This window comes from Kogia breviceps, chromosome 18, assembly GCF_026419965.1.
Source record: "Kogia breviceps isolate mKogBre1 chromosome 18, mKogBre1 haplotype 1, whole genome shotgun sequence".
Lineage (NCBI taxonomy): Eukaryota > Metazoa > Chordata > Mammalia > Artiodactyla > Physeteridae > Kogia > Kogia breviceps.
The window spans coordinates 58408088-58433389 of NC_081327.1; the positions used below are offsets into that span (position 1 = coordinate 58408088).

At 58.6% G+C, this 25302-nt stretch overlaps 1 protein-coding gene across 3 annotated transcripts; it reads left to right on the forward strand.

Annotated features, from left to right (window-relative positions):
- Nucleotides 1-1726: 1726 nt before the first annotated feature.
- TCF25 (transcription factor 25) lies at nt 1727-24949 on the forward strand. 3 transcript variants are annotated; one of them, XM_059045902.2, is made up of 18 exons: nt 1727-2055; nt 11366-11530; nt 12510-12584; nt 13019-13137; nt 13573-13638; nt 16084-16166; nt 17181-17311; nt 17419-17518; nt 18180-18273; nt 19435-19527; nt 19630-19735; nt 20667-20826; nt 21832-21919; nt 22435-22593; nt 22704-22794; nt 23255-23334; nt 24460-24532; nt 24654-24949. In XM_059045902.2, exons 1-18 carry the CDS (start codon nt 1864-1866, stop codon nt 24810-24812), a joined length of 2034 nt encoding a protein of 677 aa, XP_058901885.1. In that variant the 5' UTR covers nt 1727-1863; the 3' UTR covers nt 24813-24949. The 3 variants fall into 3 exon arrangements, 2 of the variants coding, with proteins under 2 accessions (XP_058901885.1, XP_066875593.1); XR_010837793.1 differs by having other exon boundaries at nt 1758-2055; nt 23255-24143; XM_067019492.1 differs by lacking the exon at nt 23255-23334 and having other exon boundaries at nt 1758-2055.
- Nucleotides 24950-25302: the final 353 nt, after the last annotated feature.

Consider the following 25302-nt stretch of genomic DNA (forward strand, 5'->3'; position numbering starts at 1 on the left):
AAATGAGAAAAGTGGCACCGAGAGGGTAAAGAATTGCCTGCGGTCACACAACCAGCAAGGAGAAAGCACTTCCAAGGGCAGATAATCCTGCAGGTGCGGAAACAGGGCAGGTGACACGAGCAGGGCCATGCTCCCAACAGGGGGAGGCCCAGGTTCTAATCCTCACAGGAACACCTTGAAATGAAAGCCCATCGGGAAACAGAATAAACCCCATCCTGGGACAGCTGGGCTAAGCCAGGAGGGCCCACACAGCTCCAGGGTGAGGTCAGGAGGGAGGGTCCTGCTGTCCTGGCTGCTGGGGCTCACCTCCCGCCGACCCCAGGCGCAGAAAGCTGTAGTACTGGCCCAGGGAACCCAGCCCTGCCTCCGCTCACCTAGTTTAGATCCTGACAGATGGAGGTCGCTCGCTCTAGAACTGTTGACAACCAAGCTTCTCGCTGAGGACCAGGCCTTCGGGAGCACAGGGAGAGGCTCATGTTCCGAGTTGCCTGTTCAAGGAAGGCACCCCTCACAGCCCCCCGGCTGCCAGCTTAACAGACGGCAGGGCAGGAAGCAGCTCCTGGTGACACTTCTCTTGTTTCCATCCACAGGTGAGGCGATAAGCCTGCATAAGCTGGTCACACCTTGGAACAGCAGTGACACAGAATCTATTTAACAACTAGCCTGATCCCTGAACAATCAGAATTTTTAGGAGGATGGTGCCCTGGAGGTCCTGTATGTGCTGAGCGTGACTCTTAATGGCTGGATTGGGGGTGTGTGTGTGGGGGGGGGAGGCAGCAGCCACGTGCCAGCCGGCGTGAAGCAGTTCAAGATCCCAGTGACCAGTATGGCTGCCAGGCCAGCGGTGCAAGCACTGGCACACACATCTGCTTCCCTTCTGCGGCTGTGCCAGCAGCCTTCCTCATCTCAGCTCTGGACCCACAGACACGAAGGCAGACCCACATTCTACCTGGGCCAGTTCTTTACTCTCTGAGTCCCAGTTTCTTTACCCATAAATGGGAGGACGTCTACCTTCCAGGGCCAGGTAAGAACTCAGGACAGGGCTTGGCGCCACAGTGAGCGTCGTCTGCGACCCTCCTCCGTCAGGGTGGGAGGGCCCCTTCCCCACACCAGAGCATCCTGCTCTAGCAGGTGTTCTCAATCTGTACACTCTAATCCCCTGAAGACCTTTTAAAAAGTGTCAATGCCAGACCCCACGTAGGAATTTCTAGGGATGAGTCCTCGACCTTCACTGTAAAAATCCCCGCAGGAGATGATGACACACGGTAAGGGTAGCGAGCCTCCACCTTAGACCACGGATTCCCACACCTAGATGTAGAGGAAAATCACCTGGGACGCACTAATGACGACAAAAAGCAAACGCCCAGGCCGTACCCTAAGGGTCGATTTCAGCCTGCCCCGGGAGGGGGGTCCAGATCCGCAGCTTTGGTAAGCTCCTCGGCTTGGACGCGCCTAGTTTTAATGAGGACAGAACTGCCTCGCCGGCAGCCCTGGAGGCGGCCTGCGGCGGCTGGACGCATCACCCCGCGACCAGCCCCCAGATGCCGCCTGGCCCCGCCCCCGCCCCGCCGGCCAGCACTCGCTACTGGTTGCTCGGAGCCCCGCGCCGTCCAAAAGTCGCTGGCGCGCCTCCAGAAAACCCGGAGACACCCTCCCGCGGAAGCGCCCAAACCTCACGAGAACTCGCCCGGAAGTGCCTGAGCCTTCTTTGATGCCGCCTCAGACAGAGAGGAAGTTCCGGAAGGCCGCAGCGCGCAGACGCGACACGCCAGACAGCGCGCCTTAAGTGCGCAGGCGCGCCCTCCGCTCTCTTTTCCGCTCTTCCTTCTACCCGTCTCCAGACGTCAGCGGCTGTTGGGTCCTATGTCGCGCCGGGCCCTCCGGAGGCTGAGGGGGGAACAGCGCGGCCAGGAGCCCCTCGGGCCCGGTGCCCTGCAGTTTGTCCTCCGCGATGACGATGATGTGGAAGAAGAAGCCCCAAAGCGGGGGCCAGGTGGCCGGCGCCCCCGGGGCGCAGGGAAGGAGGGCGTCCGAGTCAACAACCGGTTCGAGTTGGTGAGGCGTGGGGCTGCCTGGGGTGGGGGCCCGGGGTGGGGGCGGCATGCGAGGAGGGTCTGTGACGTCACGGGGCGGGGCGATTGGGGTATGGGCTGCGGTGGGGGGCGGGGCGAAAGGAGCGGGCGGTGGCCTGAGGCCGGGGGCGTGGCTACGTTGGCTTTGGGCTGCGGTGAGGGGCGGGACCATACTTCCGGGGGCGGGGTAAATGGGGTCCTGGCTGTAGCGGGGTGGGCGGGGCCTGCCGTCGGTGGGTGGGACCGCAGCGCAGTGGGCGAGGCTTCGCTCCCAGGGTCTGGGGTCGCCAACCCTGATTTCAGAGTTAAGTGTCTCCCTCGTGGTGCCGTCGCAGGGCCTTCGCAAACGATCTCGGTTGCTCCTCACAACCCAGGACTCGGTGCCTCGCTCTTGCCCATCGCTGCGTCCCCATAGCAGGTGTCTGGCACAGAGAAATAACGCCATCCCCCCCCCACACCCCGTCTCCGTAGCGCTGGCCTAAGTCTGTAATTTTGCACGTGTTCGTTCTCGCTCGCTTGACCGCCCCGAGCAGCAAGTAGCGTGTCTGCTTTGCTCACCGTGTGTCCCCAGCACCGTGCGCCCGGCGCACACTAGGGCGCGACCGCGGTTGCCGAGTGATTGGAGGAGTCCCAGTAGGTGTGAAGATCGTGGAGACACCAGCTGACCAGTTGCCGTCTGTAAGGTCTCTTAGTCTGGCAACCGCTCCCAACTTAACAGGAAGTTGGCAGGTTACGGGACCATCCTAAGACTGGGGAGTGTGTGCTGCTAGTCTGGGAGTTTGGTTTAGAGATTGTCCATGTGCCTCCAAGGTAAGAGGCAGCCTCACCCTGTAGTTTCTGCTGGAGGCGGGACCAAGTCCGTCTTCAGATTCTCCAGACTCTCCCGCCACCTCTTCTGAGCCTCCGCGCTCCCTTGATTCTTGCCATTTCTTTGTTTTTTATTTTTTATTATGGGAAATTTCAAACACATGCAAAACTAGAGCAGTACAAGTAACCTTCACGGGTCCCCACCCAGCTTCCACGCTTCTCCACACATGGCCGGTTTTTCCCCAGTGCTCCCATCACATCATTTATCCCTAGGTTTTCCAGTCATTTTTTGACTTCTCTCGAAACCCTCGAGGCTTCTTTCCATCCCACTTGTTAACAGGCTGAAATGGGTTTGTGCTGAAGTCGGCTATTTTCCCTGACCGTCTGTCAAGTGTACTTTCTCCTTATTCTGACATCCTCCAGGTTTAGTCTTCTTTTTTTTTTTTTTCAGTCTTAAGCAACAATAACTCATTTGGAAAACGTTCACACGTTCCAGGCCCTGCTGTGATGTCGTGTGTCTTAACGGTCTGGGAAGGTCATGTTGTCCCCATTGTACAAATGAGGTAGTAAGTGACACCCACAGTGAAATCCAGGCTCTGGACTCTGTTTTTTGTTTGTTTTTTTTAAAGTAAATTTATTTACGTATTTATTTTTGGCTGTGTTGGGTCTTCGTTGCTGTGCGTGGGCTTTCTCTAGTTGCAGCGAGCGGGGGCTACTCTTCATTGCAGTGCATGGGCTTCTCATCATGGTGGCTTCTCTCGTTGCGGAGCACGGGCTCTAGGCGCGCGGGCTTCAGTAGTTGTGGCACGTGGGCTCAGTAGTTGTGGCTCACAGGCTGTAGAGCGCAGGCTCAGTAGTTGTGGTGCACGGGGTTAGTTGCTCTGCGGCATGTGGGATCTTCCCAGACCAGGGCTCGAACCCGTGTCCCCTGCATTGGCAGGCGGGTTCTTAACCACTGCGCCCCTGAGGAAGTCCCTAAAATTGTACTCTTAGCCATGCCCCGGTGTTTGTCTCTGAAGCAAAGTCAGCGCTCCTCCTGAAGAAGAAAGGAGGGTAGGTGGACAGTGGGCCGGGTGGGGGGTTAGATGAAGACAAAAAAAAGGCAGGTGCTTCTGTGTGTGAACAGAGGGAAGAGGTCTTCTGTGGACTCGCTGTGGTATCAGCCAGGCCAGAGGGACCCAGCAGCTGCCCCTGCTCAGTGCCGTGCCGCGTGTGTTCTCTTCTGCTCCCCGGCAGGACCCTGATGTTGCACAGACCTCCGTCGTAGTCTCTGGATTCAGTCGCCATCTTTACATCACCTCCTCAGGCTCAGTGTGTCCAGACTTTAACTGCCCTCTCTGTCTCCTCCAGGCTTCCCTGTCTGTTGAGGGCAGCTCCACTCTTCCTGTTGCCAAGGCCAGCAGCCTGGCATACACCCCTGACTTTTTTCCCCCGCACACCACATGCAAACCCTGGTGAAGTCCTGGGCGGCTGCAGGTGTAGCACCTGTGGTGTGGCCGTGACCTCTGCCTGGATACTTCTGACCCAGTCCCGCTCGTCCTCTTGGCCTCTGCAGCCTGTCTGGGTGCAGCAGCCTGCACAGGGATCCCGTTAGGCCCACATCTGCTCTCAGCCCTCCTTTCTCACAGCCCCCCAGGGCCCGGATCGCCCGCCTCATCTCTCCCTGATCTTGCGCGCTCTGCTCCAGCCACGGGCGTGGAACACACGTCTCCCCGCCGCCCCCGCTACCCGGAATACCCCATGTTCCTGGGTCGCTTCCCCCGCTCAGGCTTTGCTCAGACGTCGCCTTCTCAGTCTTGCTCTCCCTTCCCACCGATTACAGCCCCTCCCCCGCATTCTTCGGACCTTTCTCCTTTTTCCCTGGAAGTTATCACAGAACAAACCGTACAAGTTACCCACGTGTTCTTTTTGTCTCGTGCCGTGTGGCCCCACTGCCTAGGGTATCAGCCGTGTGGGAACAGAGACTTCGTTGTTCCCTCACGCGCCGCCACCCCCGGAACAGTGTCTCTTCTCGCACGTGCGTGGAGAGGTCGCGGTGTGAGTCAGTGTTTCCTCTGAGGACAGAGTGCGAGCGTCTGCGCACGGGCTTTGCATCCCGGCTCCGCCTCTTCTTACCTGTGAGAACTCGGGCAGGGTTCCTGGCGCACGCGGCGGCTCCCCTGCTTCCTGGGGGTGATGTTACTTACCTCGTGGGGTTGCCACAGAGACTCAGTGAACTCACGTGTACAGCCCTTAGCCCATGCCAGGCGCGCGCTACTCAGCAAATGTTGGTATTAAATCATGTTGACAGCCAGGAACTTCAGCAGAAACGTGTGACCCTAAGTGGTTTAGAGACGTTTCTAGGGGCCGGTACCGCCCTCTCCCCCTGGGCAGTGGGAAGACACCTTTCTGTGACTTACTGGCTGGGACTGTCCTCTTTGCTGGCTCTTGGGTGAGTTTCCTTGGCCTTAGATTAGAAATCATCTTTCCTACCTCATTCAGAGTGGTTTTTGAAAATTGGTTTTATTGAAATATAATTTATATGTAATAAATGCACCTGTTTTCAGGGTATAGTTTGAGTTTTGCAGCATAACGTACTGTGCAACTGTTAAAAATGGTGTCGTAAAATAGAATTTATTAGTGTTTTGGGGTCAGGGACCACTTTGACAATCTGATAAAAAAGCACATAAGCTTTTAAAAACTATCAGGGTTTATTCTATGTCATTGAAAAGTTTTAGCGAGGAAGATTATCCTTTTCTGAAGAATTACATGTTTATGTCTCTCTGTTTTCATATACAACATAGTGGCCAATCTCTGAAATAAATCTAGATTGGAAGAAATCTAAATTGTGTAATTAAATAAAAGCAAACTTGTTCCAAAGTAAGCGTCATTGTTGAGGTTGCGCTTGTTTCACTGGAATAAGAACTGGACGTCGTTCGGTGACCGTCAGCTCGCGGACATGGGTCATCTTCCTGTTTGATGCCCAGTTCTGCTGGCAGAGAAGCCAGACCCTGGATTCACATTCACAGACGCATTTGGTAACAGGTGGTATTGGAACCCCCGTAGGTGTTTTCACTGCTCAAGGGCACATTTGGATTATAATAATTTTCTAAGATTCTTCAGGTTAGTGTCATGTCACATCACTTCTTTTGTCCTCAAGTCTGTGAGAAAACCTTTAGCAGAGGTGGCCTCGTCCATGCTAGTTTCTACCTACTGAAAGATGGTGGAAAGGTGAGGCTTGGCCATCCCCGGCTGCATGCTGGAGAGGAACTTCCTCAATAATGTAAAGTTTTAATGTTTTCCCGCTTTTAAAAGAAAAAATAAATTTTTTTTTTCCCCCAGTAGCACTCTTAGAGACCCTAAAACGAAAAGCCTTTTTTGTTTTGTTTTGTCTTTTTCGGCCACACCGTGCGACTTGTGGGATCTTAGTTCCCCGACCAGGGATCATACCCAGGCCCCAGCCGTGAAAGTGCCGAGTCCTAACCACTGGACCACCAGGGACGTCCCCGAAAGGCTTAATTTTTATAGAGCCAAAAACAGTCTGTCAGTAAACCAAGCAGTGGATGAATGGAAACAAAAGTAAGATTTCACCTTCTAGCCGTGGCAGAATAACTGATACTAGAGCCGCCTTCTTGCCCTGAATAACTATAAAAGTAGCCAGATGCATGAGCAAGTTGTTTTCCGACAGTAGACAGCAAGCGTTGCAGGTCTGAGGCCCACTAGCCCCCCGTGCCGGCTTTCTCACTCTCTAGAGGGGAGCGCGGGAAAGCTGTCCAGCAGATCGTGGTGCTCACGCTCAGCCAGGGGACAGATCAGATCTGGGCTCCGTAGACGTGGCTGGAGGTAAGGGGGAGGATGCTGGAGAGAAGGAGTTCTGGAAACCTGCTTGGAGTCTTGGGCTCGATACTAAGCTGTGTCGGGCATAGAACAGCCAATGGGGGAAGGGCAACACGAGACACTCACCACCACTCGAGCTCCCAGGGTTGGGAAAACATTCAACTCTACCGACCAGAACAAAGAGGCTTACCCGAGAAGCCTGGTGACCAGCAGAAGCTTCAGAAAGGCCCTTCCATAGCAGTAGGGCTAACGTCACCCTCCAGTGAAGAGTACTCTATGCCTGTCTTAAGATAGCTGAAAAATAAAGTTTGGGGGCTTCCCTGGTGGCACAGTGGTTGAGAGTCCACCTGCCGATGCAGGGGACGCGGGTTCATGCCCCGGTCCGGGAAGATCCCACGTGCCGTGGAGCGGCTGGGCCCATAAGCCGTGGCTGCTGAGCCTGCGCGTCCGGAGCCTGTGCTCCGCAACGGGAGAGGCCGCAGCAGTGAGAGGCCCGCGTACTGAAAATAAATAAATAAATAAATAAAGTTTGGAGATATTGTGCTAATCTGCAAGTAAATTAACTGCCTGCCTAACAAATGTCAACACTTTATTAAGTAAAAGGACAAAATCTAGTCACTCAGCAGTGTAGCCTCATGACAGCTAGCACACACTAAAAAATTACCAGGCACCTGAAGAAGCAGGAAAATGTGATTCATAACCAGGAGACACAGCATTCAGTAGAAACAAACACAGTAAAATCATACACAGACCTAAGACAAGATACAAGTATATTCAAGGATTTAAAGGAAAGCATGAACATAATGAGGGAAAATATAGGGAATCTCACTAGAGAAGTATAAACTGTAATAGAGCAAATTCCAAACGTGAAAAATATGTATTATCTGAAATGCATAACTAACTTGATGGTCTGAATTGCAGATTAGATACTTGAGAAGAAAAGATGAGTGATCTTGAAGTTAAGGCAAAGACACTATCCAGACTGTCCAGAAAGGGGAAGAATAGCCTCAGTCCTTTGTAGAACAATATCAAGGAGTCTAATGTCTGTAATTGTGGGAGTAGAACAGAGGCAGGAAGTTGGGCAGAAAAAATAATTGATGAAATAGTGGCAGAAAAAGTCCCAAATTTGACACAAAAGAAAACCCCATAGATCCAAAAAGTTCAACAAACCCTAAGCAGGATATGATTTAGCAGCAGTTTGAATCGTAACTGCTGTAAACCCGTGGCGAAGAAAAGTCGCAAACGAAGCTGGAGGTTAGAGACACATTATCTACAGGGAAGCAATCACTGACTTATCTATCGTTAGATCAGAGCAGGCCTGCAGACAGTGGGTCACCATCTCTAAAGTGCCGAAAGAGAAGTGGACCTGGCATAGTGCATCCAGTGAAATGCTTCTCAAAAATGAATGTGAAATAAACATGTTTTCATAAACCCAAAAGCTGAGAAAATTCATTGTCGAAAGGCCTACACTAAAAGAAATGTGAAAGGAAACTTCATTCTGAAGATAAATAATACCAGATGGGAATGTGGATGTATGTGAAAGAGTGTTGGAAATGGTGAATATTAGGGTAAATGCATAAATCTTTTCTAGTTTCAAAATTTCTTTTAAAGATAATTGGCTGTGTAAATCAAAAGTAATAGTGTATTGTTGGGTTTATAACATGTGAAAGTAGAATACGTGGCCAGGGGCCTCCCTGGTGGCGCAGTGGCTGGGAGTCCACCTGCCGATGCAGGGGACGCGGGTTCGTGCCCCGGTCCGGGAGGATCCCACGTGCCGCGGAGCGGCTGGGCCCGTGAGCCGTGGCCGCTGAGCCTGCGCATCCGGAGCCTGTGCTCCGCAACGGGAGAGGCCACAGCAGTGAGAGGCCCGCGTACCGCAAAAAAAAAAAAAAAAAAATCCCGTGGCCAGACTAGTACAGGGAGGAAGAGCAGGGTGGGCTGGGCCATTGCGCGGTCTCGTGTTTTCTGTGACGTGATAGAATGTCTCATGAAGGGCGCTCTCGGCAAACCCCGGCGCAGCCAGTGAAAGTGTAAGGCAGACCCACCGTGCTGCCGGCATACATGCAGATACACAGGCAAGCACAGCAGAATTCAAACTTCCGAAGTGAATTCACACACAGTGCACTGGTTTTTTTCCAGAGCAATTCAGTGGGGAAGGTAGCATCCCTGTAAGACATGGTGTTAGAATCACTGGCTGGTGGTGTGGGGAGAGATGAACTTCAGCCGCCGCGCCTCCACGCACACAGTCACAGCTCCACACGCTAAAACTATCACACTTTTAGTAGAAGTCGTAGGAGGATAGCTTTGATGTTCCTGGGCTGGGTCTAGGAAGCACTAAGTAATTATAAGAAAGGGTTGATACAATGGACTTCATCAAAATTTAAAACTTTTCTGCGCATCCAGAGATGGAGGTAGGAAAATGAATAGGTCTGCCACAGACTGAGAAGGAGCTCACAAGAGTCAGGACAGAGGCCTCGCCCCAGAGGGGGTGGCCCCTCGGTAACCAGCCCAATTTTAGTGAACAGACACTTCCCAAAGGAGCGGGGAAGTACTCGACACTATTAGGCTAAAGGTAAATGGGAACTAAAATTGTAATACAACACCGCTGTGCACCCACCAGAACGGCCAAAATGAGAGCACGGAGGGCTGGCAGCCTCGCAGGGGGATGAAATTGTCCGACCACTGGAAACAGGCCTGGCCATTCGGCATAAACCTGACGCCTCACACCCCAGCAGCCACGTCTGAGCACTTACCCGGAAGACTTCGCAAATCTTCCCAGCAGCTTAATCCACAGTAGCCCCAAACGGGAAACAAAAGACTCCCAATGGAAAGACGAATGTGCTATATAATCCATGCCAAGGAATACCAGCCGCCAGGAACCAGGAGCTAACGACTAGTACAAGAATGAGACACAGCTCAGAAGCCGTGCACTCCAGAAGACCCTGACCGTGCGGGCACGGCGCCCTGGGACAGGCAGCGTCACGGTGCGGAAAACCCTAGGGTGGGCCAGCGTCGGCAGGGGGGTTAGCGGGGGGTGGAAGGAGGCCTGTATTTCTGGCGTAACGGGAGGGTTTTGTCTCTTGATAAGAGTATAGGTTACACAGCTCTGCCAAAGCTTGCCCTGTACATTCATTTCAAGAGATGTAAATTGTACCCTGGTGTTTGGGTTTTTTTGGTTTTTGTTTTTTGTTTTTTGCCGTACGCGGGCCTCTCACTGTTGTGGCCTCTCCCGTTGCGAAGCACAGGCTCCGGACGCGCAGGCACAGCGGCCATGGCTCACGGGCCCAGCCGCTCTGCGGCATGTGGGATCTTCCCGGACCGGGGCACAAACCCGCGTCCCCAGCATCGGCAGGCGGACTCTCAACCACTGCGCCACCAGGGAAGCCCTGGGTTTTTTTAAAAAGAAAAAGCTTCCTACCCCCCAGCAGAGATCCAGCCCCTCCCCCGCCCTCACTGAAGTGTTGATGGTGCCTTGTCCTGGGGATTCCAGGGAGCACACAGGCAGCAGGCGAGACCCTCTGGAAATAGGGACCCGTTTGGGACCTCGAGACTGATGACTGCGGCAGCTCCTGCACTGCAAGTGGCATCGACGTCAGGACGCTGCGCAGAGGTCTCGGGCCGGTGCCCGCCGCGTGGGTAGCAGTGAATCGTGCTTCGTCCTGGAGCTCTTTCCAGGGCTCCTCGGGGTCCTGCGTGCGAGAGTCAGAGTTCTTCTTTCCGTTGATGTTGACCTTGGCGTGGAGCTTCTTATAAACTGGAATTTCTGGAAACAACCTCAACCTTCCACAGGGGGCTCAAAATGAGAGTTTTTTTTCCGAGGATGTGAGCATGACTTAATAAAAGTAAAGCAGTCCCGGGCTTCCCAGTGCTGAATACTGGACAGAGCGTGTGGGGCTGTGCCTCCGGGACCCCTGCTGTGGGGAGGCGCCGTCCGCGGCCCTCGCTGCAGTTCCTCCCGACCAGCTTGCGCCCCTCTGCTGTGGCTCGTGAAGCGTGGTGTTGGTGCTGCGTGTCGCCTCTTTTGTTTGCTGGTGCATGGACGAGCAGAAGGGCCAGAACCTGTCGCGTGACTTGTCCCTGCCCCGTCTCCTCCAGAGCGAGGCTGTGAGTCTCCTGGGACCTCCCTTTCGGCGCCGTGTTCCTGAGGTCTGCGCGGGCACGCGAGCGCGGTTCGTCCCTGTCCACCGCCGTCTGAGGCTCCCCTGACGGATGCATTACTACTCTTATTACTGAGCGTCTCCGGGGCCGTGTCTTCCCCAGGCACTGGTCCTGTCTGCTGGTGTGGAACAGCTGCCGGAGTCCAGGTGGGAGGGGGCAAGAGAGAGGCGTTAGCCGCGCGTGCGTGTTTACTCTGGGGCGCTGCTCGGTGGGGGGGAAGTCGGCCCGTGTGGGATGCCTCATCACGTCACCTCCGAGGACAGGTCCCGTAGCCACACAGCGCCCCAGCGTTCTCTGGGACCATGCCTGAAGCGACCCTGGCCCCGCACTGCTGAGAGGGGAGCGCCGTGGCCGCTGGGCTAGCGGACGTCTGTGGTCCTCCCTCTACAGCCTCAGCGACCTGGAAGGTGCCCGCCCACCTCTCCCCGCAACACGCGTGCATCTCAGAGTCACCTTTTAATGTGTGACTAGGACGCACCGTAACGCCCTTGCTCCCCCATCTGTGTTTCCAGATAAACATCGAGGACCTCGAGGAGGCGCCCGGGGTGAATGGGGACAGGACCGACTGTCTGCTCATGGATGCTGCAGCGTCAGGGAACAAAAGGAGGGCCCAGAGTGAACGCTCCGGCTCCAAGAAGGACGGCGGCGTGGCGGACGCGGCGGTGCCCCCAGAGCAGGTGCGGCTCCCCGTACACGCCCCGCTGGCATTCTCTGAGGGCCATTTTGCGAATTGCCCGGCTGCCCCAGACTTTCCTGGGAGCCCTGATCAGGTTGGCTTGGAGTCCTCAAGACTGGTGGCGGCTGGCGAGGGGCCCCAGGCTGGGTCCCCTGGACACGCCCCCCTGGCACGAGGCCTGCCACCTCTGTTTTGGGAGAGTGCCCTTCGGCCCGGGGGGGGCACAGTCTGCGGCTCGGGCCGGGCGGACCCGGGCCCTTGGTGGATGCGCTTGAAGAGACACGTAGGCCAGCTTAGGGTTGGGTGTGGCAGCTGAGCAGCGCGGTGAGGAAGGGGGTCCCTGTAGGAGGCCCCTCGTCACTCCCCCCGCAAGCGCTCACTGCGAGCCAGTCTGTGCCCTCCAGGGACCTCTGGTGCCGCTGGGCACTCGACTGGTCTTGGGGTGCCGGGGGGCTTCCTCGAGGACCTTCACGCTGATGGAAGGTGGTGGCCGGGGGAAGGCACGAGAGGTCTGGAGGCGGGGGACTGCGGGTGTGGCGGCCTGCGGTGCTGAGCCCTGGGCTCCAGGCCTGCCGAGTGTGGCAGGCAGTGGTTGACACGGTGATGGGTGAGTGCAGGTGGGGGGAGGGTCAGGGAGACCTCAGAAAGGTGCGGGCCGGACCAGAGTCAGGGAGACCAGTGGGAGGGGTCAGTTGCCGGAGAGAAGTGGGCGCGTTCATAGGACGTTCAGAAGGTGGACGGCCGGGCGGTGGGCCTGCAGCTGGCTGACCCCCCGCGGCCGGCCGTCCCCCCGCCGCCGGGTGTCCCCCTGTGGCCGGCCGTCCCCCCCACGGCTGACCGTCCCCCCCACAGCCGGCCGTCCCCCCTGCAGCCGGCCGTCCCCCCGCCGCCGGGTGTCCCCCCGTGGCCGGCTGCTCTCATTCTCGGATTTAAGATGTCATTGTCACTTTCCGTTGACCGAAATGAGCTTCTTTTGTCAGTCCAATACAAGTGGCAAACTCCGCAAGAAGAAAAGGAAACAGAAAAATAAGAAAAACGCTGCAGGAGAAAGCTCGGTATGTGTGGCTGGTGGATTTGCTCTCTGTTCTTTTCTGAATGTTTCTTGAGGTGGTGTTGAAAACATTTCGTTTTTTCTTGATATTTCATTTGACTCATTCAGAGGTCAGGGGAAATTACCAGATTTGTTCACTTCGATCCTTGCGGGTTGGAGCCCCCCTCTCTGTGCTTTCCATTGTCTAGCAAGCATCCGAAACGGTGCTCTTGCGATGGCAGAGTCCCTCCCTGGTCTGTGATTCTGAGTGTTCCTCTTACGAAGCCTCTCTCCTTTTTTCTAAATGTACGTGCAGTGCAGGGCGTTCAGACTGTACTGTCTTTCAGGAAGGAAACGATCTAGTGCTCGTTCTTCGTAAGAGTAAATCTTCCTATTGATGGTGACTTATAAAGTCAGCAAGGCGGTGTGGTGGTGAGCGTGTCATTTGGGGACTTGCAGGAGAACGGGCTGGAGGACATCGACCGCATCCTGGAGAGAATTGAGGATGCCAGCGGCTCCAGCCGCCCGGGCCCGCCCCCACTGAGTGCCAAGAAGCATGTCCTGTACGTGGAGCACAGGTGTGGCCTCGCCGAGTGAGGAGAGCTCGTCTGTGGGGACAGAGGGGAGGGGACGGGGCGGCCCTGCCCCCCCAGGACCTTTCTCCAGCTCCGCGTGTCTGGGAACGTTCTTTCTTGAGCTGCATTAAAGCTGCCATTCGGGGGTGAATTATCCGTCCCCTGTCCCTACCGCAGACTGTTGCCAGCATTAAAAATCAGCCGCCTTCCTTCCTGAGGCAGTGAAGACCCCTCGATCTCGTGCCCGGGCTCACGCTGCTCTGATTTGGCCTGGCGAGTGGTGGCCGGTCTCGGCCACGGGCCGTGTGGTTGCAGAGAAATCGGGCCTGCTGGGGAGCCGTTCTCCCTGCTGGGTCCTTATGTGACTTTCTGACATTCTCAGGATCGTTGTTAACACACTCCATTTCATCTTTCTCTGTAAAACGTTCAATTCTCTAGACACTTGAATCCAGACACGGAGCTGAAAAGGTACTTTGGTGCCCGAGCCGTCCTGGGGGAGCAGAGGTAAGCCCAGCGCTGCTGTGCTCTCAGCTGAGGGAAGGGAGGGGGGGTGCTTACGGCCACAGCGACAAAGGAAGCCCACGGGACCTGAAGGGGAGTCGAGGAGAGGCCGCGTGGCCTCATCTGTGGGTGTTGGGCTCCATCACTCACCGCCTGCTCTCCCCCGCGGGTCCTAGTTTTACAAAGATTCTGAAGTTTGAGCTTCTGGCCTTGAAATCTTCGCCAGATTCATTTTTGCTTTTCGGTCGAGAGCAGTACCGACGTGGGGTTTGCGTGCTGAGATGAGTTTGACCTTCCTAACGTGGGTTCTGGTGGCTGGTGCCGTGCAGTCGGTGCCGCAGGAGCGCCTAGGGCGTGGGGATCCCGGACCTCCCGTGGGGAGGGGGCTCTGCGGCCTGGGCCGCTCCCTCGCTGGGTCCAGCCCCGACTGTGGGAGCTTTCCCTCGGCGGAGGCTTATCAGTGCCGCTTATGAAAGAGAGCTGCTTATTCGAGCAGTTCTGAGCCGTCACCCTTGCCCCCCACAGATCACCCTTCAAGGCCGTTTGCTGCGCATCCTGGGCCCCGTGCACGTGTCTTGTTGTGTAGTCTCCGTGTTTCTGACTTCTGTTGTGTTGTTTTGTTTTGTTTTGGCGACGCCACATGGCATGAGGGATCTTGGTTCCCCAGCCAGGGGTTGAACCCGCGCCCCCTGCAGTGGAAGTGCAGTGTCTTAACCACTGGACTGCCAGGGAAGTCCCTGACTTTTATTTGTTTGATTATGAGTGAGGTTGAGGGTTTTTTTCATGTCATTTGCTCACGCTTCCCTTGTATTTCTCGTTGCGTTTGCTTTATAATTTGCCTTTCTTTTTGGTGTAAAGTTATTCAGGACATAAGGGTCTCTGACTTTATCTTCTTTTTTGGAATATTAGTGAAAGACATTTTAACTCAAAACGTTCCCCTTTTCCACCTGGATTGCCCTGGGCTGGACCTTCCACCCCAACCTGCCCTCGCATCTGCCTGGTCTGTCTATACATGTTCGCCTGCTCTTATTTCTATGCAGATTATACTTATTACTAGTAGTTAGTCAATAGTAACTGCACTTCCTGTTTTTCACAGTGTTACTACAGTTGTTATTTGCTACGTTTCCTTCTTTAAACAATGAAGTCCTGTGCATGGGCCCCCTCGAGAAGCCGTGGTCCCTCCTCATCCCCTCGCCCCACGCGTGTCCGTTCCCCTCGGCATCTCCAGGCGCGGCGTGCGCTGCTCTCTCCCGGGTCCTCCCATCTGGACCTTCTCTGCTGCTGGGGTCTGCTCCCCCGCTGGCGCCCCACCTCCCAGTGGCAGCCTCTTCTGCGTGGACGGCTCGCTGCAGGGCTGGACCGTCCCCGGGACTCCACAGACGGGGCAGTTCTGAGCATCCAGTTAATTCTCCTTTTTTTCACAATTACCGGTTACCCAGAATCATCCCACATTTTAGTTTCCTTCAGATTTTGACCAGGGTTTTCTTGAAGAGTTGTTTTTTCTCCTGCGGTTTTTTTACTTTATTTCATCCCATTCCTAACACCATCCAGATTTTTACTCCAGTTTTTTCTTAATGAAAGAGTCATATCATCAAAACAGTATGCAGAGTGATATACATGGGTCCACTTGGCCACTACGCAGCTCAAGAAATAAGGCATCAGTGGTAGAGCAGAAAGCCCTCGGAGTGAGCACGGCTGCAGGGAGCGACTGCACCTGCAGCACAGCCCCCGGGTGAGAGACCCGGCCCTGGGCCTGGGGGAGGGAGCTGGGCCGCCCCGCTGCCCGCTCGTGCTCCGTGTCTGGCTGGCTTTCTTCCAGAAGCGTGTGGGTGTTTGCTGCTGATGCCCCATCTCCGTTGCTTGTCGGGGTGGGGTCTCCCAAGAGCGCAGGTGAGAAGGGCCCTCTGCCCGGCGCAGCCGCGTCGTCCATGGGAAGGCAGCTCATCTGCGTCCGCGGGTCACGGCCGGCTCGCCCTCGCCTTGTCTTCTTCACGTTAGGTTTTCACTTTCTGTTTCTTTTCTGCCTTGCCTAACTTTTTTTTTTTTTTTTTTTTGCGGTCCGCGGGCCTCTCACTGCCGTGGCCTCTCCCGTTGCGGAGCACAGGCTCCGGACGCGCGGGCTCAGCTGCCGCGGCTCACGGGCCCAGCCGCTCCACGGCACGTGGGATCCTCCCGGACCGGGGCTCGAACCCGTGTCCGCCGCATCGGCAGGCGGACTCTCAACCGCTGCGCCACCAGGGAAGCCCTTGCCTAACGTTTTGCTGGACTACGGGTTTCCTGTTTTTCTTCCGCCTTCCTTGCTGGTTTGGTTGCTCGGATCGCGGTCTGCAGTCTCGTCCGGCAGGGTGACGGCCGTTGTCAAGGCAGTTTGCGTTCTGTCCTTGTCCTGCCCTTGCCCGCAAAGGTCCGGCAGCGGAGGTAAAGCCGTACCCTGTCTGTTCTCCGCAGGCCACGGCAGAGACAGCGCGTGTACCCCAAGTGTACGTGGCTGACCACCCCTAAGAGCGCCTGGCCCCGGTACACCAAACCAGGTGAGGGCGTGGGGCTGCAGGGCCATGCCTCTGCGTGTGCAGAGCCAGCGTGCATGTGTGCGGCCGAGGGCCCTGTGTGGCGCTGGCGGGAGCCCCCGTCTGGGCACAGACCCCCACCTGCCATGTGTTTTCTTGACCATGTGCTAATCACCGTTTCTCCACCTTCCTCCTTTGTGCTGTGGATCCTTCGCCATAGGAAGCAATCATTTTTAAACGGTGACGTTTTGTATTTTGTTGCAGACTGGAGAGTAATTTAATAATTAATAATTGAAAGAAAATTCACGTTAATGATTTCAGTTAGTAATTTAATTTAGTAATTTAAAGAAAACCAGCAGCAGTGCAGAAAGGTTTGGGTGCAGGGTAATGCCCTGCCGGGGGGACTTGGCTGTGCGGCATCAGGATCATCGGCCCTGGGCCCTGGGATGCCCCGCGAGACCCCCTGTGCCCAGTGAGGACACGGGAAGCCACAGTCCTAGTGGGCATCTCGTCCTCCTTTTCCTTCACTCCCGTGTTCCCAGCAGCGGCCCCTGAGCACAGGCAGAGAGAGGGGCTCATTGCCACGGGGTCCTGTAGGGCTGCCCTCGATGGGGCCGTTTGGAGGGTGTCGCCAGGGGCGTCCCAGAACCCTGACCGGTCTCCTGAAAGTAACGAAGGGAGACGAAGTTGTCAGGCTCATGAGAAGACCCTGGACCCCGCCCACCCAGAGTCAGCGCAAGGAGCAGAGAGAGGACGTCATGCCTTAGCAGTCCCTGTCGCCTCGGAGGCCTGGCAGTGGCCCCGGCGCCATGTCCCACGCCCGCCTGGATCACGGCTCTAAGCAGACAGTGTCTGGGGCTGACCCGAGGGGGTGGGGCAGGCGGGCTCTGCGTGTCCCCTCCCTGTTGTCCGGGGGTGTCGGTGTTCCGTCCACGCTCCTGGGGGGAGGAACGTCTTCACAGGCAAGGTGTGGAGGCACGTGGCGCCGGTGTGGCCCAGCCGCGGGCCGTCCGCCTCAGGCACCCCCTGCCACCCCAGGTCTGTCGATGCGGCTGCTGGAGTCCAGGAAAGGGCACTCCGCCTTCGCCTTCGAGCACAGCGAGGAGTACCAGCAGACGCAGCACACGTTCCTGGCCGCCGTGCAGTCCATGGAGCCCAACAACATCGTGGTGCGCGGGCGCCCGCTGGGCCCGTGGGGGCGCGGGCCGGGCCGGTGGGCCGCAGGCGGGCCCGGGCTTCCCGGGCCTCGGCCCTTCAGCTTCCTGCCGCCTCGTAGGTCCTGCTGCAGACCAGCCCCTACCACGTGGACTCGCTCCTGCAGCTCAGCGACGCCTGCCGCTTCCAGGAGGACCAGGAGATGGCGCGGGACCTCGTGGGTAAGGCCTGGCGGGCAGCCCCACCTCAGTTGTTGGGGCCTGGTGGGATTGCCAGGACGTTCTTTCAGTGACAGCTGTATTGAGAGAAAATTCATCTACCGGAAATTCACCCCTTGAAACCATACAGTCCCTTGGTTTTTAGTACATGCAGACTTGTACAGCCTTATCCCTGTTGATTCTGGGTCACTTCTACCCTGTGTGAAAGAAACCGGCCTCCCCAGCCCCTGGCAACCGCCGGTCCGCCCTCTGTCTCTGGACTTTCCTGTAAATGGAGACACGACACACGTCTCCATCTGGCTTCTGTCATTTCCCGTGACGTCCTCAGTGTTCAGCTGTGTGAGCCGTGTGTCAGGATATCATTCCTTTCGTGGTGATGGATGGTCCACGTTTCATGGCCTGTTTCCACCCTCGGCTCCTGGGAATCAGCCCCTGGGGGTGCGTGGGCTTTAGGAGAGGCGTGTGGTTCCTCTGGCCGAAGCCAGCGTGGCCAGGTCACGCCTCTGTGGTTGACGTGATCCCCGTGGGCACGTCCTCGCCCATCACTCTCCAACTCCTAGTCTCGTGGCCACCTCCCTTCTGGAGCTTTCCTCAGGAGCCGCAGAGGACGGGTCTGCAGCCGCCCCGCGGAGGCTGACAGGTGCCCCGCGTCTGTCGCCTGCAGAGCGCGCGCTGTACAGCATGGAGTGTGCCTTCCACCCCTTGTTCAGCCTTACCAGCGGGACCTGCCGGCTGGACTACCGCAGGCCCGAGAACAGGTGAGCCGGCCGGCCAGGCGCTCGCAGGCGCGTGCCGTCTTCGCTCGGGTGCTAGGGTGGGTGCCGGGGGGTGGGGGGGAACAGGTGCCACGGGACTGTCCACGAGGGGTCCCGCCGGGGTCCTGGGGCTTTGTGCTGTGTTTAAAGCTTGAATGCAGGAGGGCTGGACCTGAGGGTGGACGGATCAGGCCGGCCCGGGGTTTAAACTTGTCCACGTTGGGAGGGAGCCTCGCCAGCCACCTCACCGCGATGGGACCTGTAGTCGTGTTGCTTTGCGTGTGTGGACTCAGTCCTCAGCCCACGCATTTGGGGTCCTCGGGAATGCCTTGCGGGCAGCAGCTCGAACGCAGCCCCATCGTGTTCCTGGCACGCACACCCGTGGGACCCTCTTCCTGCAGGCGCTCCTCCCCCGAAGCCCCCGCTCTCAGCCGCGCAGGCCTGAGCGGACACCGCGGCCCCCCCTGCTGACCTCAGCCTCTGGCCTCTCACCCTCCGCCTGCTCTTCAGGGCCCTGCAGGCGTGGGCACACTCTTCCCTCCGGGCGCCCTCCCCACCCCCCATTGTCTCCGGCCGTCCTGGGTCGTGTCCCTTGTAGGATGTGTCCCCTGGCCTGGGGGCTGTCGTGGGCCCCAGGGCACAGTGACACACACACCACCCCCCCCCGCACAGATTGTCTGCAGGGTGTGTGGGGTCTGAATTTTCTCTCTTGCTTCTAGTTGTGTGAGTTTTGTCTCTGCAGTGAAATTCTTAGTTCTTTGCGATGCTATAAAATACTAACGTTCCCAGGCATTAACAGGGCAGGGAGCTGTTGATCAAAACAACAGTCCCACCAGGATAAATCTAGATGATAATTACAGTAGCAGATTTTAACTCTCTTCCCATAACTGATAGTTTTTTTAAAAAAATGCCCAGGAAGATGCAGCTCTCCACTAACAAATAGGCTTGGTTTTCTGTCCGTGCACACACACGTGACCGCAAACAACAAGCAGAGTCGCCTTCTCTGCAGACAGGACCCTGGCGAACGTTCGCGCGGATTAGGCCACACGGGAAATGCCAGCGAAGCCCGCGGGCAGAGGGTGGACGCAGTGCCGGACGAGGCGCCAGGCGACGTGCTCTGCTGCCTGCCGTGCCCTCATTCACGAGGAACTGTCTTGGGTCTAGGAGCTTCTACCTGGCCCTCTACAAGCAGATGAGCTTCCTGGAGAAGCGGGGCTGCCCACGCACGGCGCTGGAGTACTGCAAGCTCATCCTCAGGTAGGGCTGCCGCCCGCGCCCCTCCCACCGGGGCCGCGGCCCGTGGACGTCCGCGCCGGCCCACCGTGGGTTTTGTCTCTTTCTGCGTTGCTGCCTCGGAAGCCTTGAGCCCGACGAGGACCCCTTGTGCATGCTGCTGCTGCTTGACCACCTGGCCTTGAGGGCACGGAGCTACGAGTACCTGATCCGCCTCTTCCAGGAGTGGGAGGTGGGTGTGAGCTCACGCCAGGCGGGGTGGGGATGCCGGGGGAGGGTCCCAGGCATACCCCAGGGGGCCTGCCTTGCCGCCTGCTTACACACGAGCGCAAGGGTGCAGAGGGAGCCATGAGGCGGGAGGGCCGCCATGGCTCGACCCCTGGACGCGTTGGTGCCCGTGGGCTCTGAGCCGGGCACGAGCAGGCTGTCAACTGTCTCTTTAATAACCTGCATTTCGTGTCCCAGTGGTGCTGTTTTAGATACACTGGGTTATAGATAACGTAGTCACATAAATTTCACCTGTTTTCCTTTTAATTTGGCTGCTGTCAGATGTAGGCTGGCGCTGTGCTCCTGTGGGGTGGCACCGTCGCGGGGACACCTCTAGCCGGGATCAGTGTAGGGGGCAAGGAGGTGACAGCCTTTTATTTATTCTGCGCTTGAATTTCTTCACAGCACGTGTGTATAGTTGAAAGACAGCCACGTAAATTATTTTGAACTCTGGATCATGTGGCCTGGTTGGCCGAGGAGTCCCCAGTGCGGGGTCTAGTTCACACAGGTTCCTGGAGTTCACAGAAATGCAGCTGCTGGGCGCCACCCACGGTGGGGCCGCACCAGGATGTCTGGGGGTAGTGGGGGGAGGGGGAGTCTCCAGAGACCGTGCTGTCACGTGACAGAGAGCGTCGTGTCGTGTCGTGTGCAGCAGATGTGGAGGTGGGGCGGCCCCACCCCCCAGAGGATCCCGGCCCCTGCCTGACGCTGAGCCCTGGGAAGGTGGGCGTCCACTCTTCCCGCCCACCTGACCTGGGTCTGACCGCACACCCCCAGGTCCTTTTATTTGCCTTTTCTGCACGGAGAAGGCAGATAGCTCGCCCAGGGACATCCAGGCGCCCGTGAGCTCTGCCTTTTTTGTCTGCACCACCTTGAAATGCCCAAACCCCTTGTAGGCTCATCGGAATCTGTCCCAGCTCCCAAATTTTGCCTTCTCTGTGCCACTGGCGTATTTCCTGCTGAGTCAGCAGGCAGACCTCCCCGACCAGGAGCTGAGCTCTGCGCGGGAGAAGGCCTCTCTCTTGATCCAGCAGGCGCTTATCATGTTCCCTGGAGGTGGGTGTGTCCCCGCAGCCCCCCACGGGCACGGATGGGTCCCAGCGCTTGCCCCAAGCTATCGGGAAGATGCGTTTTCCAGCGGGGAATTCAGGCGCCGGCGCTGCAGTTTGAAAGCTAACTCTGCTGTCAGAGTACCTGGAGGTTTTAGGGTGTCCTTAGATATTAACAGTTCAAGCAAAACTTACACCTGAAGTAGACGCATCTCCTCTGGCGGTGGGAGCAAACGGGGTGTCTGTCCTCATCCTCAAGTCCCGGTTCTCACTGGGGTGAGGAGCTCAGAGTTAGCTTTGTCCCGGGTCCTCTCGGATGACCTGCTGGTTTCCGTGGGCCCCTAAAGTTGCGGGTGTGTGGACGGGAAAATGGCCCACGGCCCCTCTCCTGGGCCACCTTCTCACAGGGTCTGTGACCTGAGAGAGGAGCCCCCTGCCCTCTCAGGCCCTGGTGGGGCTGGGGCCCAGTACCGCGTGCAGCTCCACGGGGGCTGGGCCGTGCAGCTCCGGGCCTCGCGCTCCCTCCCCGGCCGTGAGCCTCCCTGTGGGCAGCCGAGGCGGGTGGCGCCTGCTCGCCCGGGGCTCCCGCAGTCAGCGTCCTCAGCCAGCCTCTGCTGCTGATCTCAGCTGGGCTCCATCCGCACAGGGCTGCCTGGCCGGGTCTGAGCCGTGCGGCCCTTCCCGATGAGGCCCCTGACGGGGTGTTAAGGCCTCACGTGGGGGGCTGTGGCTGCCAGCAGGGCCTGCTCGCCAAGCCAGAGTCTACCTCCTCCATCCAGGAAGCTCCCTGTCAGGCACGGCTGTAGTGGAGCCCGTCCCTGGGAGAGCGTTGGGGCAGGGGTTCCCTACGACGAGAGCATCCAGCGCACGCGCTCGGGGCTCCTGCGTGAGTCCCCTCGGGTGCAGATGGGGCCGCAGAGCGGCGGGACGGAAGCCCTCCGCGGCGGCAGGGGCCCCGGGCTGGTGTGGGAGCGCGGCCTCCCCTGCCCCTGAGCCCCGGCTCCCCCCGCAGTGCTCACGCCTCTGCTCGAGTACTGCAGCGTGCGCCCCGACGCCGCCGTGGCCGCGCACCGCTTCTTCGGGCCCGACGCCGAGATCAGGTGCGGACTGCTGGGCGCCCTGGGCAGGGGGCGGGCCTGTCCTCCCTGCAGGGGCTCTGGGGTCCTGGCCATGTGGGCATCAGCCTGGCCTGTTGGACACAGCGGGGGCACCGGGGCTGTAAGGTCCTTGCAGCCATGAGTGGGGTTGAGAAGCCTGTATTGGCACCTGCTGCCTTTTAAAGTTTCTAGTAAAACGTGAAGAAAAACGTGGGACTTGGGAGCCAGCCCCCTCAAGCCCGGTCAGGAAACTGGGGCGGGCTCTCCGGCGCCTGTGTGCAGAGGTGTTTGCGTGCTTCTCGTATTTAGATTTTGGTCAAGGAACTTGTTCTTAGCAAGGACGCTGCACAGAAGCCTGTGTGCCCTGCCCCGGGGTCCCCGTCCCTTGTCGGCAGCCCCCCCCCCCCCGGGCAGCCTCTTTCCCCTCCCAGTCGCCGGCACGCCCTGGATGCCCGCAGGCACCGGCGGGTGCGTGGGGCCTGGGCCCGTGGGGGTCTCACAGGCCCCACTGCCCACAGCCAGCCCCCCGCCCTGAGCCAGCTGGTAAGCCTGTACCTCGGGAGGTCCCACTTCCTCTGGAAGGAGCCGGCCACCATGAGCTGGCTGGAGGAGAACGTGCACAAGGTTCTGCAGGCGGTGGACGCCGGGGACCCTGCCGTGGAGGCGTGTGAGAGCAGGTGAGCCCGGGCCCGGGGTGTGGGCAGTGCTCTCAGGACCAGGCCCGTCTCGCGGGCGGCGCAGGGCCGCGGCCGCCTCCACCACTGCCCCTCGTCTCCCTGGGCCCTAGGCGCAAGCTGCTGTACCAGCGCGCACCCAGAAACATCCACCGCCACGTGCTCCTGTCGGAGATCAAGGAAGCCGTTGCCGCCCTACCTCCGGTAAGGGAGCCGGCTGGACTCTGGCTTCTTCCTGCCAAGCTCTGCCCCCCGGGTCGGGGTCACGGGCAGAGGCCTCTCCCCTCACAGACACTCGCGTTCTGAGAGGCGGAGCCGAGCCTGCATCTTTCCGTGACCTTATGGGGCTCAGAGCGGTGACCTGCTGGCTCGGAGCCCCGAGGCCAGTAGCCGGCAGCCTGGGAATGCGGCCCTGGCATTTTGCAGGGAGGTCACAGCATGTGTGAGCGGAGGTCCCTTGGTTCCCACGCCCACGCCGGTCCTGGGTTCACCGCGGCCCTCTGAGCCAGCGGGCTGAGTGTCCTGTTGGAGGAAGGGCCCTTCTGCCCCTGGCCCAGGTTTTCAGTACGGGGAACACAGCCTGGCAGACGAGGGCCACTCCCAGCAGAAAGGCCTGGTGCAGAGGAGAGTCGGCTGAAAGTCGCCCCTCTGTGCCTTTCTGAAGGATGTGAGCACGCAGTCTGTGCTGGGCTATGACCCTTTGCCTCCCTTGGACACCATCTACTCCTACGTCAGACCAGAGAGGTACTTCTTGCTCTGCTCCTTTGCCCACATGGCTCCGAGGTCAGTGCTGGGGCTCGGGGCGGGGGGTCTTGCTGCCTCAGACTCAAGCCCTCAGAGAATATGGTGACCTGGGGTCACGGATCAGCTGTTGAAGGCTGTGTGTTTTCACTTATTTGTCCGTCTAAGGCCGTTTCTCTGTCAGGTTCTGGGGCAAGTGGTGGAGATAGGGTAGGAAGCAGTTGTAGAATCCGGGAATGAACGTAAAATCAGAACTGCAGTAAGAAGTTGCGAGGAAGCAGCGGTGAGCCTGATGCGTGCAAGGCTGCTGGTTTCCAGCTGGAGCCTCGGCCTGCGCGGAGGCCCCGCCAGGGACGAGCGTCTGGCAGAGTCAGGCCGGCACGCGGAGGCCCTGAGGCCGAGCCGGGAGAGCAGGGGCGGGCGCCGCGGTGCCCGAGTCTGCGGGCTGCCTTCAGAAGTGGCTTATACAAACGCTTGTGTTCCCCCTTTCCTTCCGTTCTTTAAAGCTTTGCTTTAATTGCTTTACTTCACGTGGAGCCTGTGGTCAAACAGCCACCGACCTGGGAGAGTCACAGACAGACTTTGTTTCCAGGCTTCAGGCGGGGACGTACTTTGTAGAATGAAGTCCTTTTTTGTCCTCTGCTGAATTATAAAAGTTCAGAGTGCGCGTTCACAAGGATATATGGGCCCCAGTTAAATTCTCCTCAGGTTAAGATGAAAATTATTGATGGTCAGTGTCCGTGGCTTCAACACCAAGCTGGCGTGCTGGGCGTGACCGCACTGAGGATGGCTGGGTGCTGTGCTGGCTCCAGGTGCCCGGAAAGTCCAGGAGGGCCCCCCCCCACCCCGTGACGCATGCCCTAGAATCTTCTCTCCACCCCTCAACTCTGAGCGAAGGACACTGTGAAACACAGCTTTTCTCCAGAGCGAGTGGGGCTTGGCTGCAGTGGCCCCGCTCTCCGCCCCACTCAGCTGGCCACGTTCCGAAGGCCAGCCCCACACTGGACCCCCTGCACCTCGAGCCTGAGCCCCGCCCCTGCCGCCCCGCCCCCTCTCTCCCCAGCCGCCGCGTGGGCTGCCCTCGTGGCCCCGCCAGGGCCTTTCTGACCGTCCTGACTCCCCTTCCAGGCTCAGCCCCGTGAGCCACGGAAACACCATCGCCCTCTTCTTCCGCTCCTTGTTGCCGAACTACACCGTGGAGGTACGTGGAGCCCAGCACGTGGGGGCCGCCAGCCTCTGAGGCCGGGTGTCGGGTCCCGGGCGGGGGGCTGGGCGGGGGCCCGGCCCGGCAGGCGCGGCTCAGACGAGTCTCATTGCCGCAGGGGGAGCGGCCAGAGGACGGAGGGGCCGGGGGTCCACACCTTGACCAGGGCTTGAACAGGCTGATGCTGGCCTTGCGGGACATGATGGCCAACTTCCACTTCCACGACCTGGAGGTGCCGCGCGAGGACCCCCCCGAGGGCGACGGGGAGTGGGACTGAGGCGCGGGCGGCCCGGCGCCGTGCGGTTACGTTCCTGATTCTGTGCTGGTCCGATGGGCCGGCTCCCCGACCCAGAAGTGCTGCCGTGTTGTCCGCCCGCCTCTGCTGTTCTATAAACGTGAACGGGTTGCGCTCTGCCCGGCGTGAGCTCTTCTTTTCCGGCGCTGCGGTCGGCGCCCCCAGATCCGCACACCCCGCAGGGCTCCCCAAGGGCGCACCCCGCGGCCACTCGCGGCCGAGCCCCAACCCCGGGCAGGACCTCCCCGCCGCTGCCCTGCCGGCCTGGGGCATCGCAGAGCCAGAATCCACGCTCGCTTCAGGGAGCGCCGCCGGTGGGGAGGTCGAGGTGGGTTTTGGAAAGGACGCTCGTCTTGGCAGCTCGGGGCGGTGTACGTGGCAGAGACTGGGGGGCACTGGATCCAGGGCTGAACGGACTGCGGGCTACGGAGGGTGAAGGGGTGGGGCCCGGTGCTCTCGAGTGACAGTTCAG

What these genes read in the sequence shown, in the direction of transcription:
- TCF25 (XM_059045902.2), top strand. Translation starts at nt 1,864, where the DNA reads ATGTCGCGCCGGGCCCTCCGGAGGCTGAGGGGGGAACAGCGCGGCCAG. An exon ending in GTCCTGTACGTGGAGCACAG is followed by an intron (nt 13,138 to 13,572) that starts GTGTGGCCTCGC and finishes TCAATTCTCTAG; the next exon opens with ACACTTGAATCCAGACACGG. An exon ending in GCCCCGGTACACCAAACCAG is followed by an intron (nt 16,167 to 17,180) that starts GTGAGGGCGTGG and finishes CTGCCACCCCAG; the next exon opens with GTCTGTCGATGCGGCTGCTG.